The 18832-nt window shown below is 34.7% G+C and overlaps 1 protein-coding gene across 1 annotated transcript in view; it reads left to right on the top strand.

Annotated features, from left to right (window-relative positions):
• The window catches only part of VPS13B (vacuolar protein sorting 13 homolog B), a 430474-nt gene that overhangs the window by 193529 nt on the left and 218113 nt on the right, over positions 1-18832 (top strand). The window contains 2 exon segments of the mRNA XM_084211579.1: positions 1747-1856; positions 10352-10499. Of these exon segments, the coding sequence (XP_084067705.1) occupies positions 1747-1856; positions 10352-10499 (258 nt within the window).

The raw sequence follows: 18832 nt of genomic DNA, 5'->3' as shown, positions 1-18832 counted from the left end.
CTTTTGCTTCCTTTTTCTAGTTTCCTGCACATCCTGCCACAAGGCATTTTCACTGCTCTTACTTGCATGTTACCCATTTATACTTGACATTGGCTTTTCCTTTAACTGCAGATTTATTTCTAAGGTTTATTACTGACATTTAAAACCTTCAGCTCACATGGACTAGTCTGTGTATAGGAGTTCCTCACAGTGTGTGTTCCAACTCCAGGCCTGGGCTAGGCAGATGATTTATCTTCGTGTGTTTCCTGATTGCCATTTTCCCATTGTGCTCATCAGTCTTTGCTTGTGTCACCCCAGGTTGGTGGGTCTTCTGCCATTTGGAATTCAGCTGGCTTTAAAATTTTGTTGTATACAATAAACTCATAACTTATATTTTTTTCATTAATTTCCCATTTACAGTTTTGCTGATGTGTCTTTTGAGGCACATGTTTTTACTGTTTTTTGGAAAGTACATTGAATTGTGTGTCAAGCTTTCTGAATGTATTTGAATTTATTATTAAATGCAGATTGCTGCATAATTACATTGTATACCACAGAGTAAATGTAGTGTATATTGCTTTAGGAACTATGATTCTTGGTGTTATAGAACTACTGTAATTCTGTGGACTTTGGTGATGAGATCTTCCAGTAACCAGGATTTCTGTTTTAAATTTATTTTATTACTTTTTTCATTATTTCATATATTAATTTGTAGTAAAATTGCAAAGCTTATATGAAAAGATAACTGCCTACTGCTAGTTGGTACACTTTTTCAGTATAGTTGCTACTTTGTATTCCATTAACCCATTTGCTTCTCATTTGTACAGCTCTGTAATTGTGTTCTGCTGCAATAGATACATTATCTGTGTTATTAGAAAAAAAGCCTCACCAATGTATGATCAGATTTTTAATGCAGGTTTAATGGTGATAGTGCTTCATAATTAGGGTTTTAGTGTGCATGGTTTGATGTCTATGCTAATATTTCTGGGTACTGAAGTAATTTTCCTCCTGTTTTGAGCCTTAACATTTTCCATGTGAGGTTTTCTTCACAAAAGAAAACGAGAATTTTACTTTTAGGAAGTAACGTAGTCCTGTCTTGTAATCTTAGGTCCTAGAAAGTGAGATTTAAAGAAAATAAGGTATATTGTAAAGCTTAGGAAAAGCCTAGGAGCTCACGGTATGGAGGCTGCCAGTGTTGTCAGTTAAAAAATTTGCCTTATTTTGCCTAACTCATCCTCTAAAGGATATTCATGACCATGTTTACATGAAAAAATGTTTGTCCTGAGCTTTGGGCAGAGCTAGTGTAAAGTAGGCCTGTCTTTATTAAGAGAACTCACTGTCCTAGACCATGGGGTTTTTTTAATTGAGGTTGTGGGGAGTCATACATTGTATTCTTCCCTTTCTGTCAAGGGTCTTATTGAATCATTTTTTGCAGAGTGTTAATGTTGGCTGAGAATTTGAGGGAAGGTGTTGTGTGTATTCAGTTGCATAAGCAATTTTGTGAAAACAAGCATTTTTCTTGACAAAAAGTTGTAATAAATCAATATGCAAGTTGCTACATTTTTTTAATATGTGCGTATAGTGCTGGTAAGTTTCTCACTTTGAATATGTTATTGAAGTTGTTAAGTATTATTATTTATTATATGTGTAGTGCAAGCCAAATAAAAGTCTGCATTAAAGATGATTTGTTTGCAAGAAAACTGAATACATACAAGGAGATTCTTGAGCAGGTAGTTTAATTTTTTTTCTCTTTTCTATGGTGTGCAGGTGCTGTTCTCTTGTCCAGTGTTCAAGGATTAGCAATTAATGTTGATCCAGTCCTGTATACGTGGCTTATCTACCAACCTCAGAAACGAGTCAGCAGACACATTCAGCAGGTATGTCTTTTAGGAAAAAAAGGGATGGGGAGAGGGGAAGCTTTCACTTCTATATATGCCTAGTTCATTTTTCCAAGTATTTGTAATTTGTTACCACTTCCTTGTGATTTGTTGCATGTGCTGTTGATCTTATTTTGCATTTAAATTGTTAAGTTGGCATATTAAAATTTTAATTTCACAACTTTTTCATTATTAATTAAAAGAACAAAGAAGATGTGTTTGTGATCACCTTCTAGGTGTATTATTTTGTAGCTGTTCTTCTTACTGAGACCTCATAAACCTTGAGTCTGAATAGTGCATCATTTTTTAAAATTTGCGGTGATCTATCAAATAATTGTATAACTGGTTATGAAGTCAGCACTCTTAATAAGCCCCATTTTAATAGGAGAGGAGCCACACAGTTCATAATTTGACAGAAGTGAGTGCTGTAGCAGATTCTGTATGTGATGTCAAAATGGGTATTTGGATACGATGTGCTTGACAGCTGAGGCTGGGGGTCTGTGTGGGGGTCTTGACATGTTCCTAATCCTGATTTTCATGCCACATATTCCTGACCTGAAAAGAACACTGGTTTTCCCTTAAACTAAACTTACTTCTAACTGTTGTTTGGCAGAATTTCGTAGAACTTAAATGCGCTGTAGCTGATCAAACTGGTGGTTGGTGTCACCCGTGATGTTGTCTCACTTAGAAGTGGTCAGTTATTAAGTGACAAATGTAAAAATCTCAATATTTGTCTCATAACTATAGAACACTGTGCCCATCAGAGAAGTTTCATTCTGGGCCCCTGAAGTGGGAGGATAAACATTACTTGTAAACATTTGTTTCTTGTGTCCAAATTACCTCATTAGGTAGTAATTGTCAAACATTAATTTGAGTCCCATTAAGCTCATTCTGCACCAGCATCTGAAAAACTTCACTGTGATAGTGAAGCTTTATTATTGTTTTAATAAATTTACTCTGTTGTTAAATATGTTGAGCTATTCTTCATTCCTGCATCATAACTGGAGCAGCACATTTCCTGGTGTATGTCTTTTGCAAAACAAACCATTTATCTACTTTTTATTGTTACATAGCCTTCCAAAATGTAATCAATCCTGCTTATCCTGCTTGTTTTAAGTGTTTGTATTAAAGTCTGTCTTTAACATCAGTGTATTTAATCAGCTGTTAGGCAGTGCTTTCTTTCTCTTTTGATACTGGGTGACTACATGGGTTAAGTGACTACTTTAGGAAACTTGTTTGTCCCTGGTTTTGATCCTCAGTGGTAAAATTTTTAGCCAAATATTATTTAAGTATTTATTTTGTAACTTGTGTCATTACCTCATACAGCCTTCTAAAGTTTTTCATCATGTATTTCAGATCAAAATTACTGTATTACAATCCTAATGTTATTTGCATTTAAAATGTCTTAGCAATTTGAAATTATTTTAAATATGAGTTTATAAACTCAACTGTCAATGTCATACCATTTGCATTGTTAAATGACTGTGGGAATGGACTGCATTAATAGTACAAATTAAATTGTCTTTAGCAGTCACAAAGAAACTGTATTTGAAAAGAAAACTATACCTGTAATAAATTATGCTTAACCACTGACTTTTTTCTTTATATAATGCTGTAATTATCCTAGAATAAGAATTCTAGTCAATGTTAGGCCTTGTGACTTATTTTTTGCAAAAATTCAGCTTGTTACCATAACCTAACCAGTATAACCAAACAAAAATGCTCTATAAACCTTCCTAATTTTTGAACATTTAACAGCCATAAGATACAATGCTTTCAAGCAAGAGTTATGGTCAAAATGTTATTGATTGGTAAAGCTCTTGTCTTCCTCTGTTCTGTCAGTCTTACACAATTGCAACAGAAAAAAAAAAAGAAAATACTTTCTTTAGAAGTTCTTTGTAGGATTCAGAGATCTTAAATATTAAGACATTTTAAGTTTTAAAACAATGCTTTTGCTCTGTCATTTTGAGTAAGTCAGAGTTGTGAGTTCTGTCTGAAAACATGGAGTTGGAAAACCTTTCGGTACATTTGGCCCTGAGTACACATTAAACTCATAATATTAGTACATGATAAAATAAGTTAAATGAAAGTATTTATTTATTTATTTATCTATCAGTACAGCTATAGTGATGTAAACTTCTGCTTTCTTACGGGGTGGGGCTCAGATTGTCTGACTCCCCAAAGGGATGGGACACCTTTACATATGAACTTCTTCATTTTTGTTTGTCTTTTAACCATTTTTCTGGGATTTTGATAGTGCCAGTTTGGTAGTACATGTATTTTATATCTGCTGAAATATTCACCATGTCTGTTGTAGTGGGTTTTAACTAAAAGCATGACAAGTTAGAAATATGGAACACAATAAGCTGCATTTCCACAAAACTCATAACATTTCAAAGTCTCTTTGGCCTCAGTGCCATTTTATTCAGCTGGAGCAGAACAGTGGCTGCCTGCTGTGCTGGGGTGTGGGGGTACATGCAGCCCAGTGAGGATCACTCCTCTTCATTTATTACCTTTGGACTACTGCTAGGCAAAGCTCTCTTTGCACCTCGCTGCCCAGCAGCTGAGAATTGTACAACTGGTGTGATAACCAAGGCCATTATGTTGGTCTTCAATTGAGGAATGCTTTAGTCAGTATGGATTGTTTTGTACAATGAGCTGTAAGGGTAGTGACACTCAGTGTGGGAGTAGTTTGTGCACCAGTTGCTTATCTGCCTAAATCCCTTGTGTTTCTTTAGTCTGAATGCTCTTTTGAGATGGTAAATTCTTTATAAATGCTTATGAAAGGTTAATTTGACCAGAATTTAGCAAAGATAGTGCTATGGAGTGATTTCTTGTACTCATGCTGTTTATAGCTTGTTAACAATGACTCCCAAATGAAAAGCAAAACAAAGCTGAATTTAGAGGCCTTGTTTTCAGTAATTTAATATTTTATTTTGACATTTTTTGGAAGATTTTTTCTGGTGAGTCTTGTGGCAGCAAGGCCCTGTTTCTAGTAATTTTAAGTATTCTTTAATGTTTTATTATGACTATTTTAAAAGACTTTTTCAGCTGTGGCTTGTTTTATTTTTTTAAACCAGTGCTGTTTTCTTGATTTTGCTCTCTTTTAAAAGCCCATGCTTAGCTTTGCAAGATAAAAATGTGAAGAGTTTCTTTTCCTTAATAAGAAGCCTTAGCTATACTTTGATATGGGACAGTCAGTATGTGTGACACTTTTTGCAATAAATTTATAAATCAGTGTGTGTCATCTTTCTAAAATGCACATTCATTTAAAGCCTTTGTAACTTGTCAATATTTTTCTTGCATTATTGATTTCTGTGAGCTAAAATGAGTAATTTTAGGGAAAGACTGAATTATCAAAAAAATGTACTCATAGATGTCTAATATAGATCTGTATTGCTCATATTTCTGTCCATTTTTTTTGGCTGTTCCATACCTGTGCAGGTGTTACTACCTAATTTAAGAAGCATTTCAGTAACAGAGTAGATCCAAACCCAGGAGGTCAGGGTGAATATTCTTAGTCATGTATCAAAACAACCAAGAGAAAGACATTGCACTTCTTCCAGACTCGTCATGCTTTAAAACACTGCAGTGTCATTTCAGAATCCAGATTTCTCCTTTTCTCAAGCATCTGCTCCATGGAAGACTGTGTATCCCAATTCAAACCCAAGAGTTTTTTCTCAGCTGTGTAGGTAGATTAAAAAATCAGTCATTAACAATTCAATTTAATCAAGTGGTTTTTTTTCTTGAACACTGCTTTTTCTCTGCTCATTTTCTCTTTACCATTATCTTGTTATGAAATCCTTTCACTGCTTTGTGGAAAGTTCATCATGAACTGAAGGTAATACCAAACTTGATGTTGTACTTTGGGTGGTACTTTGTTCAGATTTCTGCATCAGAGATCTCCCTGGAATTTTTGACTAAGTTGAAATAATTTTATCGTTATGACTTGATCAGTAGTCTCTTGTAGAACAAACAGATCCTTTGAATTGTTCTGTCTTAGAATGACTTTTGGAATATTGCACATCCTCAATGCTTTAAGAGCCAAATGTGTGATGATGAGCGGCAATGAATGAATGACAAAACATAAGAGGAGGTTTCAGTACCCAAATTATTTCTATTATTCCATGTTACAGCAAAACTTGCTGTTGAGGGCGGAGCTGTGTTGCCTTGTTTTTCTCTTTTACCTTGAAAAAATGGCTGGAAATGCTTTGATAAAACAAGCATGTTCCTATAGTAAACATAATTAACTTCTTGGTGCACTGAGATTTCTCAAATTATGATAGATTTTGATTTCTGATATTGCTTGCAGGTCAGAAGCACTGTGTTTATCCCTGTCAGGATCTGTCACCTCTTAGCCCATGGAAGTCATTTAAGTTGCTGAAGGATATAGAAATGAAATTACTTCTTACTTAAGGAACTAAAGCTACATGGAACTTAAACCTTGTAACTTCATCTTTCAGAGGCCCTTTGAAACTGCTGATGGAATGCTTTCATTGGTGAAAATGAGGGTTTTCTTGGCTGACATCAGTCCACCACATAAATTTGGAAACATTGCAGTTAATCAGTTGTCAGTCTTTTATTTCAGCAGAACACTTTTCCAATACCTGAAGTGCCAACCTGAAACAATCCTAGAATTTCATCTGAATTAGCAAGTCCACCTGCCAGAAAAGAAGGTGGTTTTGTGCACCCTAGGGGTGAAGCAAGTATTTTTATTTAGCAGTTATTTTTAATTAATGCATTTTTATTCATTCATTTAATTTTAATTGGGAGCTAGGCCTAATGCCTTGCTTTATTTGAACTCTCGGAAAAAATTTAGGAATTTAGGTGTACTAGTAATCTTAGAAATCAAAGCAATCAAAACACTTAAATGTAGCTCAGTAGTTAAACAGTAATTGCATTTTCATGTCATTAGAACTTGTTGCAAGGTAGGCAGGGTGGATCCTCCTTGCTGTCACAGCTCATTCTGGTACAGTTGGACAGTCTTGTAGCAAATATAAATATTCTTCTCTGAGCTAGATAGTGATTGCAAGACAGTCATCTCAGATGTTCAGTAAACACCATGTGTTGAGCAGAGCTGCCATCCATCCCCACTCCAAAGACTTTGTTGATTTTTCTTCCTGCTTGCTAGCTGCAAGCTGCTGCAGGTGTAACCATCAGTCTGTGTGGATGCAGCATCCACCACGTGGGATCACTGGGTTTTGTACCATCTCAAGGACAGCCATTCATGTCTGGGCTCAAGCTTTTGAATATGACATTTCACAAACCAGTGATAATATTTAGGTTCCTATCTCAGAATATTCTTTTGCCTTTGGTTTGTTTTCAGGGAGGTGACTGTATAGGCATCCCTTGAATGAAAGTTATTCGTCTGTTCAGTTGTTCACGTTTTCTGTAAAACTCATTTCTCATGCTCCCAGATCTGCCTACAGTCTCTTCAGCCTCACATTTGTGGGAAGTTGTAATTCAGAAATAAAATATTCAATTACAAAAAATCCCAAGGAAAATAAAATATTAATTCACCTAAGGCAAATTAGTCCTCTTTACAGATATTTTAGATTTAGTTAGTTGGCATGTCTCCACATAAATCAGGAAATACTTGGCCTGTTGTATTTTTGGCAAGCTGTTTTTTAGCTATTATTTTTCTGAGCCTTTCTCTGATTTTAGATCTTTATCATTTCCAAAGTCATGTTGACCACATAATTTGAAGTAAAAAAAATTCTAAAATTGGTATCTGTTGATCTATTTGCATGCTTAAATGGCATGTATATGTGTGTGTTTTGTGTACACATACTTACCATGGTATGTAGTGTGTCAGATTATTTGTGCCAATAAAGATTAAATTTAGAAAAGGATTGCTTTTCTGTAGTTTTTCAACCACTGCTTAAAAACCCAATTTTAATAATTACATTTGAAAAGTAGTAACCTTTCTTATTTTGAAATATGTGAATTGTTATTACTGTAGTATTTTGTATATAATTTCCAAAAAACATTATTGATAAGACTGTCAGTATTCTAGATTTTGACTTTGTGTCAACAAAACAGTCTCAGTCAGTCAAAATCTGATTTTGATTTTGTGTCAACAAAACAGTCTCATATGAAAGCTGCTGTAGTTCCAGAACTTTGTTACATGTTCTGTATCTTCTTTAAAATTAGTAACCATAGCTCAATCCCAAGTAGATGTATTAAAGCTTTACTACATCCTACTTTATAGCTGGCTTTTTGGATTCTTGTGATGAAATGCTTATGAAAACACTAGCCTGCAGTGCCTCCTTTCCCATCAGATTTGCCTTCTCTTACAGCTGTGGGCTCTTGTCATCTGCTATTTCCCAAGCCGTAATTTCCTCATCAGTTTGTGGCTAAACCCCAAATCTTGACGATCCTTTTCCATCTAGTTCAATGCTGATCTTTCATCTTCTGGATTCTTTTAGCCAGAAATCTTATGCCAAAAGCCTGACAAGATTGTACTGGGTGTCATCAGTGCAACATCAGGCTTGATTTCAGTGAGCAAAGATGAAACAGCTGTTTCATTGTCCAGATCAGCACTCGATATTTGGTCATAATTTTTTCCAGCTTTATCTGGCTGTGATAGCCTTGATGTTTTTCACTCTTTGACTAGTAGTGTAACTTATTATATTTTGCTGATCCATTTCTTCAGTGGTTCAGAAATAGATACAGCTTCTCCAGGCAGTATTTCCATCCTATTGTCTTTCGTACTGTCCTGTATTGTCTGCATTCATTCTTCAGAAATTCTTGCTTCACTTTGGCAAGTCAGTGTTCCTGCAGTGTTACATCCAGAATTGCCAAACCATGGCTCAACAGTTCCTGTCATGATAAAGCTGCAGATGGCTATGCCTTATGAGAGTTGTATCAGATAAATTGCAAAATTTTGAGAATAAGTAATGAAAAATGTCTGATGAAAGTTTACAAAACTTCAGATCCTCTCTCTGTATGCAAGTGGGAAGTATTTCTGTGGTGTAAAGGTTGTCTTTTCATAGCAGATGATATTTTTGTTGTTGTTGTAACTAGAGGGTATGTCAAGGTGGCATGTTACTGTATTCCAGAAAAACTTTTCAGTGTTTTTGGAGACAAAGCTAATGGCTGTCCATTCAGAGGGAGGAGGAGAGAGGAGAGTTCTGTTTGTCATTGAAATTAGTATTTTTCTATTAACTTTGCATACCACTGTATATATAAATGGATTGTTTTCACTGGAGTAGGATGAAATAGTTGATTGTCTTACTTTAATTTACTTTTATAGTGGAAAATGGTGAAGGGCATTTGGAAGCCATTCTCCTTCAATTAAATGATTTTTCTGTTTGTTTTGGGGTTTTGTATGTGTGCACATATTGCACACTGCTCGATTCAGTGATCTGTTTTCTATTGGAGAAAATTTACAAGCACATTGCCCGCCTCACACGAATTTGTTTCCCACAGAGATTCCTAATGCAATGTGTGAGGTTTCTCATTACACAGCTATATGGATTACATTTTCACTCCAATACGAACAAAATTAAATTACACAAAAATTAAGATGCGTGTAATCCTAATGTCTGATCTTTAGAAAAGAACTTTGTCATCTTTAAATGATAACCGTCTGCAAAATCAGTGGTAGAAGTATTCTGCTTTTGTCAACTGGAATGCTTCTGCAGTTTACATAGCAGCTGATGTTACAGCAAAATGTCAGGGGCCAACTGTATAGCAACACTGAGGATCAAATTGTTTTTAATAATTTTGTCTTTTCTTGCTTGCATTAATAAAAAAGTAACAACAAAGCAAATAGACTATTCATTTGTTCCAGAATCCATGTGGATTAATGCACATCTCTCTTTTCTAATCTAAAAATAAGGATGCAGTCCTTCAAACTTAGTTTCAATGCCTGCAGTTTTGTATTTTTGTGTATGTCAGCAGTTTCACATTGAGCAGGTTCTTATTTATTGATATGCTTGAAAGTCACAAGTTCATAATCAGTAGCAGTCAATTAATTCTTGTATTTAAAATGTAAGGAAGAAGCACAATAATGTAGAAATATCAATACATCCTAAATTTTGGAGTTTAATGAAGGTTAATAAGTGTCTTTGGGTCTTCATATCTGGCTAAATTTTTTCAGTTTCCATTAAACATTTAGATGATAATTTTAATTTAATAATAATAATAATTTATTTTAATAATAGTTTTTGGTCATCAGCCAAGTTTATTCCTCTGGTTTTTGGTTGGCTAACAACCATGGTACTCTAAAGTTAGTTTTGTGTCACTTTTTTGTTTTCAATAGAGCTTTTCCTGAGACTGTCAGGACTGAAATAAAGAATTACAAGTTCAGATCTGAATGCAACATTTAATTTCCATTTGTTTTCAAAATATTTGTGCTCCAGTCAGTGTGTAAAGTTGTCTTCTATACTTTTCTAAATATGTATTTTAAAATATGTTTCTCATGACAATGCCATAATTCTATGTTAATGTGTCTTGAGTTTTAAGTGTTCACATGGTATTTCTTTTTCTAGCAGTCTGTAGGAGCTGTTCCACTTGGTGTGTCAGTAACTCGAAAGAAAGAGGATGAAGCATCAGTTGGAAGTGCGCCTTTGGCCAGACAGCAGTCAAATCAAGCCTCTGAATATGCTAGCAGTCCTGTCAAAACAAAAACAGTAACAGGTATATATATCCCTAATTGAAACTACCCATTCTGCATTTGCAACCTCCCTTGCTAATGTGTCACCACAACATACCAGCATCAGCTTTAGAGAAATTAAAACTTTCAAAATTAAAAATAATCAAATGTATAGTTTTCAAATCCATGTTTATTTTTATTGTCATTTTTGTTTAGTGCTGTCTTTGGGGCCCTGATAGTCTAATGTAACATATTTTGTAAAATGAGATAAAGGAGATCTGTTTTCAGTAGAATATCTGCTATTCACCTTGATATTTAGTCCATAGTTTTGTCAGACTTCACACTGTGATTAATCTCTGATTTCAGTCAGCCTGTTTACATTGCTTAAAGTCTGGCGTCTGTGGAAGGCAAGATTTGTGCATGAACAGTTAAAATGTACTGTTTTCAAAATCATTCACCATAGAAAGTGCATTTTTTGGCACTTCTGCTTATAGAGTCCAAGAAATTATTTCTTTTAGGAGTATTTTCTGGCCACTTAAGAGTCTAAAATGAAATTTCATTACCACTGATCAAGATAATATGGTTTTCCTGGAATTTGTAGTGTATTTATTCATATGGCACTGTCTGCAAGAGGTGAAGTAGGTGATCATCCAAAAGAAATTACTATCCAGCTGAGACTTTTAGTGATCATTGTGAAATACACTGAACAGATTCTCTTTTCCTTTGCATTGAAGTTTATTTCCAGATTATCACGAAGCACTTCAAGATGTTATCTGCTGAAACTAAGATTACAGTCCTGTTCATTAATGGTAGTTAAATGCCATTTTGTGAATAAAAGGGGCTAACCCAGAAAATCTGTCTGCTGGGTAGCAGTGGGTTGTCATGTTATCACTGGTAGCAAGACAACGGATTAATTTCAAGGACTTCTGTTTGAGTCATAAATATCCTTAATTTTTGCCATTTGTCCATTTACTTTTACAATTCATTTATGCATTTCCTTTAGTTTTGCCTGTGATGAAGTGACTGTACCAAGCATTTTCTTCTATTAACTGTATTCGTCAGCTGTTCTGCCTTATCAGTGTCATAAATGGTATGAAAATGGTATGATTTGTTTCTTCTTGACGTTAATTCTACCTGTGCCTGCAAAGCACAAAGGTCTGTTTCACTAGAAAAACTTTCATTATTTGGAATATTTGACATTCAAATCCAACTATTTGCATTAATAGATGCTAGATTAGTTTTTCTTAATTTATTTAACCAGTTTATAAAAAGTAGGCATGCAGTTCACAGAAATAGCTTTGTATTTAGAGTTTTGAAAATTGGTCTCCCATTCTGACCTGCTCAGCATAGCAGCCCTTTTAGTTCTTCAGTGTTTGTTAGTCTTCACTTTGAGTATTATCTTCTCTGATCACACCAGAATATTCTACTAAAAGAAAACATTATTGTTCAAAGTCTAAAAATGCCATGGATGCCAGTTTTGCTTTTTTGGGGGGTTTTCTGTGTGTGAGAAATAATAAAATGAAATTATTAAGTATAAAAAAGTCATAAAAGCAAAAGTGGGGTTTCTGTGCATCTTAGCTTCTTCCACCTTTTTAGTTTGAAGTCAATATCAAGATCTGTTTTCAGTTACACATTGCTGCAAAAAGGGGAAGTTCATTTGTAGATTACATTTATCTGCTACTGACTTTAGTCATTCAGTTTATCCAATAAGTTTAGCCTAGATGCTGGGGATTTTTTGAAATTAGGTAGATATTTGGCTTCTCTATAAACAATTTTGCAGCATGGAGTTCAATACTGTGAAATGAGAGGTGATGGTGCCAATTCTCTCAAGAGATAACACTGACTAAGAATTTTCTTTTTTTTTTAATTAAAGGCAGTCTTCTAAGGAAGATACTATTGAATTTGGTTTCATTTATTTTCAACTGTTAAAATTGTTAAAGCATACTACTATTTTTTCCAAGTGCTACATATAAGATGGTCTACTGGGTTTATTTTTAAGAGGCAGTCCTTCAACACTACTGGGTTGAAGGACAGCCTGTTTTCGTGGTTTAGCCCCAGCCAGCAAAGCAGCCACTCACTCACTTCCCCAGTAATAGGACAGTGGAGAGACTTGGAAGGGTAAAGGCTGGAAAACTCATGGGTTGAGATAAAGAGAATTTAATAGAGAAACCAAAAGTCACATGCGCAGGCAAAGCAAAACAAGGAATTAATTGAATGTTTCCCATGGGCAGGGAGGTGCTCAGCCATCTCCAGGAGAGCAGGGCCCCAGTTACCTGAGAAGGTGAACTCCATCACTCCCCTCTTCCTGCTTCTCCCAACTTTATTTACTGAGCATGATGCCACATGGTCTGGAATATCCGTTTGGTCACTTTGGGTCACCTGTCCTGGCTCTGTCTCCTTCCCAACCTTCCATGCACCCCCAACTTCCTCACCAGGGTGGCAGTAGGAGAAGCAGAAAAGACCTTGGCTCTGTGTAAGCCCTGCTCAGCAATGGCAAAAACATCTCTATATTATCAACCCTGTGCTCAGCACAAATTCAAAACACAGCCCTTCTTCCCCTGTGAAGAAAATTAACTCTACCCCAGCCTAAACCAGCACACTTGTATTTTAAAATGTTTATGTATTTGTTATACTCTGGAGATAAAATGGTGGGTCTAATACAGCTGAAATATTTGATATTTATATGCAAAAAGTATGAGTAAAAATATAAAATTAATTTCAAAGAGCAAATGCCTCGTATAGTAACAAAATTATTGAAGAGATGCTCTCTGCTTCAGTGGACCATACAGATTTCCCTTATTTAAAAAGAGTCATGTCCTGCTGAATGCCATGCAATTTCAGTTTCCTGAAATTTCATGTGATGTTGGAATCTTTTCCTTTAGAGTTTTCTTATGCCAGGTTTGTCAAAATTGGCTTTGTAGTGGAAAATTCAGGGGACAGTAGAAGTTAACACATATTTTGTGTCACCAAAATACAAGGTCTCTGATTACAAAGCCACCAGTTACAGAGATTAGAAAAGGTAAGATGGAAGCAAATTTGAAAGGTGAAATCTCATTCTCAGAGAAGTTTCAGTGGATTCTGTCTTTGAAAATTTGTTTCTTTACAGCAGTTTAATGTGTTGGAAGATGATGAATGAGTGACCATAGTTCATTAAACTAAAAATAGAGTGCGTATGATTCTTCTTTCTAACTTTTCTGGGTCCCTCGCTCCCACCATCTTTCACTTTCTTTCCTCACTTTTAATTTCACCTACTTTCTGTCTGAGGTTTTTTTTCATTATTTCTGTCACCTTTTTATATCAAGACTATCACACTGATTATTGATCTAGGACATATAATGTTAGCCATTCTACAAAAACATTCTAGGTAAAGAGGCAGTGAGCCTTGTATACCTCATATTTATTAATCATCAAGGCTATAGCTACACATGTTCTAAATTGTAAGAAAACTGAGACCTTGTATTGATAATGTGCACATATGCATGGTCTTTGCATATTGAAAGAGATTTTATCTTAAAATCATGCTGTTCAGGGGGTGATTTTGAATTAATTCTTTTCAAGTCTAGCATGATCTCAGCAGTCACTCCCTTGAGAGCTGTTAGGAACCAACCCTATGTACTAAATCAATGCAATTTGTAATCACAGCTGTAAAATTATTTCAAAGTTTGAGTTCAGTTTATTAGTTAATGGCTGCTGACACCTTGCCAAAAATGAAGCATGGGAAAAGAACAAAACTACTATCTATATGGTATCTGTCTCTGAAAATCCAGGGTTTCTGTTCTGAAGTCCCAAATTTATTTGTAAATCTCCTTAACCACGGAGGCTTCACAATCAGAATAAGATAATAGAATATGTGATTTAAATCTGATATGATGTGGCTGTGAACAAGAAAAGGGATAAAGAATATTAAAAAAAAAAAGGTTACATCTGTTTTTCTGTCCACCCACTTCTCCCATTCTCAGCAATTCAGCAGTTCCATGTTTGTTCAGTGATTCACAGACTTGTAGCTGTGCGTAGAGGCAGGGCTCTCATGTCTTGGATAGAGGCAAAATGATTGCTGTATTTGTGTAGTTCTGTAATATATGTAACATACTTATGCAGGAAGATAGTATGAACTGCAGTAGATGAATAGAGCAATCTTTGAAAGCTGTCTTGAGCACACTGTTGAATAATGATTTAAGCCCAATTGTTTGTTTTCACATTCAAGATGTGTGCTTGTTCATTACTAAAATAATCTGTAATTTTCTTTCATATTTCTAAATTTATTATAATTATTTTCACTGTGTTTGGAAAATAGAGCATTTTCCATGATCAAAATGAAATTGGGTGGGGGGGTTTGTGGTTTGGATTTTTTTACTGCCTTCTGGTGAGGTCTTTTTTTTTAGCCGTGACAGTGAAATATAATTTCACTAGCATCTAACACAATCTGACATTTATCACTTTGGAAGTAACCCTGATGTCCCAGACACAAATTTAACACTGTCTTTTGAGGTGTAATCCAGTGACTATGGCATCTAATTTTTCAGTAACACTGGGAGAGTAGCCTCATACATGCTCTTAGTATGAAGAAGGACTTTAATGAAAGAAGCTACTTTAGAGAGGATGAAAAGGTTATTAATTTTTTGTCACTCAGAATCCTGAAAGTTGTCTTTTCTTATAGTCAGAGAACAGGTATGTAAATGGAATGGAATTTAATGTATTTTCTAAGAAGACATGAACTTTCTGGTTGGAGTAAGCTCCATAACCTGTTACAAAAGCAGCTGAAAACTGAATGCCTTGTCCCATGACTGAACATACGCTTGTAAAACAAAATTTTGCTGATCCCTGTTATGCAACAGTGAGTTATCTGCTCATGGTACAGGTGGTGACTGCATTTCAACCCTGCCATGAGTGTACATCAGGCCTGCAAAGGCAGGCAGATGTTTTTCATTGCTGTGTCTAGCACCTGGCTTTTCCATTTCATTGTCTGGTGGACAGATTGGAAGAGCATTTGCAAAAGAGAATTAAACTTGGGTTTGGGGCAACATTTTTCATAGACCAGGTCTGTACTTCACAGGGCAAACTGATCTTTTAATTCCACTACATATTCAGTATCAGTTCCAAGTTCAAAGCTGAGAAGAGAATCCAGCCTTGTTTCATTCTGCAGGAAGTGTAGGTGTGTTGTATAGGAGTATGTGCATATGGAGAGAAATAAAGGACATAAAAGCATTGCATTTTGGTAAAATCTCTTGTGTTTTGAAACACTGGTATTTTGATCTTTGGAATTATGTTCTTAAAGAGAAATGATTTGTTTGAAAGCTTTATAAATGCTGTTACATCTAGTTTACTATTTTTATTTCAAGTAGATGGAGGATGGTGTAATAAATAGAAAATTGAGAACTCTTGTCTCAGACTTTATGTTTTCTGTTCTGTATAAATCACCTGAATTCTAATATGGACAGATCTCCTTTTGCTGATTTCTTGCTGGTTTACCCTGCTTATTTATTTTCCCAGAACTTGTAAAACATGGTACCTTTGAAATACTTACTCTTCTGAATTTGACCAGCAAGTACCTAAGGAGTTAGAAGACAAGCAAATGAATTGCATGCATATGCAGGGAATATAGGCTTGCATAAGCCTTCTTTCCATAGGAAACCAGGCAAAGAAAGATCCCCGTATTTTCTTTCAATCACTTCTTAACATTTGATAGTGTAGATATAATAAAACTTGCATTGCTTCTTAGATATTTGCTATAACTGGAATTTCTTGGGGTTTATGGGAAGTGTTAGTAATTAAATTTTGAAAGCTTTACTGAAGGAATTCTTAAAATTCCTTCAAAGTATACATGAGATATTTCTGAACTATTAAATACTTCTACATAAAACTGAAAAAAGGACAAGGCTTTAAATTTAAACACATCTCTATTTTATTTGGACCAGGTGATGCTAGATAAACTGATATTTTTATTTGAAGTTCTATTCTAAGTTAATAAAGGTTTTACCAAAAAGTTCCAGTGTAGCAGAATGGTGCCTTGTACTTAGCAAAACCTGGATGCAGTTACTGATTTTTGTTTTTCTTAAAGTCTGACTAGAATGCATAGTTAGATTCCTGCTAAAATGAGCTGTTGGAATGCAAAACCTGGCAAATGTGGGAGAAGTCTGGCTGGTGAGAAATCAATGGATTATCTGAAGTATTTGATTTAGTAGGTCACTATTTCTGCTCAATGAACTGAATGATTATCGTTTATTCATGCCTACTGTGAAATGTATGACTGATGATTAATTTGGGAAGATGAATGGAATTAGATAGATGCTAAATAGTTTAAGTAAAATACTTGAAGGAATAAAAAATCAGGAATTTAAATCTGATGCACATTTACCTACCCATTTTTATAAATGGGCTTTAGTTATTGTATTATGTAAAAAGAAGGTGTTCAGGTACAGATGATTTATAGAAAGTTTTAAATGTCTGGACAGTCAGATATCTATATTAGAAAAAAAAAGATTTTTCTGAGTTTTGTCAGCTAGTGAAACGCTTAACATTTTTGTTATGGTGGCATGATTTCTTCAGTTCACTGTGTGCATTTCAGAAACATTAGTAACTCAAATCCAATGTAGTATATCAAACATTCTTTCTGTATGAAGAAATGTTGAGAGAGAACAAATGTTTTTTTATTTTCAGGTTATATTTATAAGACTAAGGACCTTTATGTGTATTTTTAAAAAGGCAGAGTACTAGGCAGAATTCCATATTTATCAGAACTTACTGCAGATCCAAAAGTTGAAATTCTTACTTCATGGTATAAATTGTGCTTGGAAGGAAAGTGATACTAAGATAAACTCAGGCGTGGACTTTAGATATGAACACACAAACATCACATTTTTGTAATTACTAATCTAGTAGCTCAGTTTGGCCTCTGAATGGCTGGTTTTGATTTGTACAAAAGTGGAGTCCTCTTTTTATTTTTTGGTCCCAGAACTAAATAGGTATTTTTTGCCAGAAGTGGTGCAGCAATCATTAGGAATTTGGTGGGAGAAAATGCTGACCATAGGCATTCCTTAGCCAACATACACTTTCACACAGAAAGATTCTTTCTTGTTGCACAGCATTAATATCACATTTGTCTTTGTTTATTGACATATGTTAAAAGCCTCTGTGTTTTAACACTTACTCTGCTGTTAACTCATTGGGTGAGCACACAAATTTTTTCACTACATCTCTCTGCTGCCATTTCCCTGACTTAATCTCATGAGTTGTCAGAGACTGTGTTGCTCAATTATTATCTTGATAAAAGTAATGTATTATCTGCACTGTTAATAAAGTGGAATGCAAAAATGCTCAAAGGCTAGCAAAGAAATTATTTATGCAAAGACTATTTAGTATGCTGGCAAATATATCACATATTTTAATAAGCTTAAAGGGACTTCCTGCTGTCATTTAAGTACTGCTTTCATTTTCAAACATTCTGATGGAGAGTGTAAATTACAAAAAGTAATTAACATAGTCTGTTCTTAGAAATGAACAATTCAAGTGTCATTCATCCAGGAATGGGAGTGTGGGCAATAACTTGTCTTACGACACCTCACAAATAAAACATGAATATTAGTGAAGGACTTCTGAAGGGCACTGATGGTTCAGAAAACATTGATAAATTCAGGTTTGAGCTTCTCTGCATGGTTTCAGTGAGCTGCTGTTTTGATTAACTTTGAAATTGAATGGTGGGAAAATGGTGCTATAGGATAGAAAGTATTTTAAAAATAATTTCTTTGTGCTTTTGCAGTTCCTTGTATTTGTAAAATGTTTTAATATTAAATCACAGAACAGAATTGTTTGATGGATGTGTATCATATTGGGAACAGAATTTCTTTGGCCATCATACATATTTACAGAAAAGTGTAGATGATTTGTTATGCCTTCAAATAGCTTTATAACCACATATGCTTAGTTTTGTTGTGCTGAAAGTATGAAAATATAGAGACTTGTGAGGAAAATTGGAAGGCAAACCTATGGACAAACAAGTTTTTATGTAATAATTTTCACTGAATTTTTACTTCTGAATAGCATTATACAAAAACTAAAAACCTGCTGATTTACAGAAAATTGCAGGTTTTAGAAGGTGATGGCTGTTTGGGGTTTAATTAGGGTGGTAATTTGGGGGATTTTTTTACATATGAAGAATACAATTCATCTTCTGTTTATTTAAAATCAATCAATAAATAAATGTGTGTGTGTGTGCGCCAGTTTGATTTTTTGGGGGTTGTTTACTGTTTTGATTTTATTGCTTAATGTTATTGATCACAGCATTTTGATCATATTTCTAATCCTATAGAACCCTTGATCAGTTCCTTAAGGTGTTGTATTTGTTGCAAACACCTTAGTATTTTTGAGTTTATTTTTTCAT

Source organism: Fringilla coelebs (genome assembly GCF_963513975.1).
Source record: "Fringilla coelebs genome assembly, chromosome: 1".
Classification (NCBI taxonomy): domain Eukaryota; kingdom Metazoa; phylum Chordata; class Aves; order Passeriformes; family Fringillidae; genus Fringilla; species Fringilla coelebs.
This window is presented reverse-complemented; position numbering and strand designations above follow the sequence as displayed.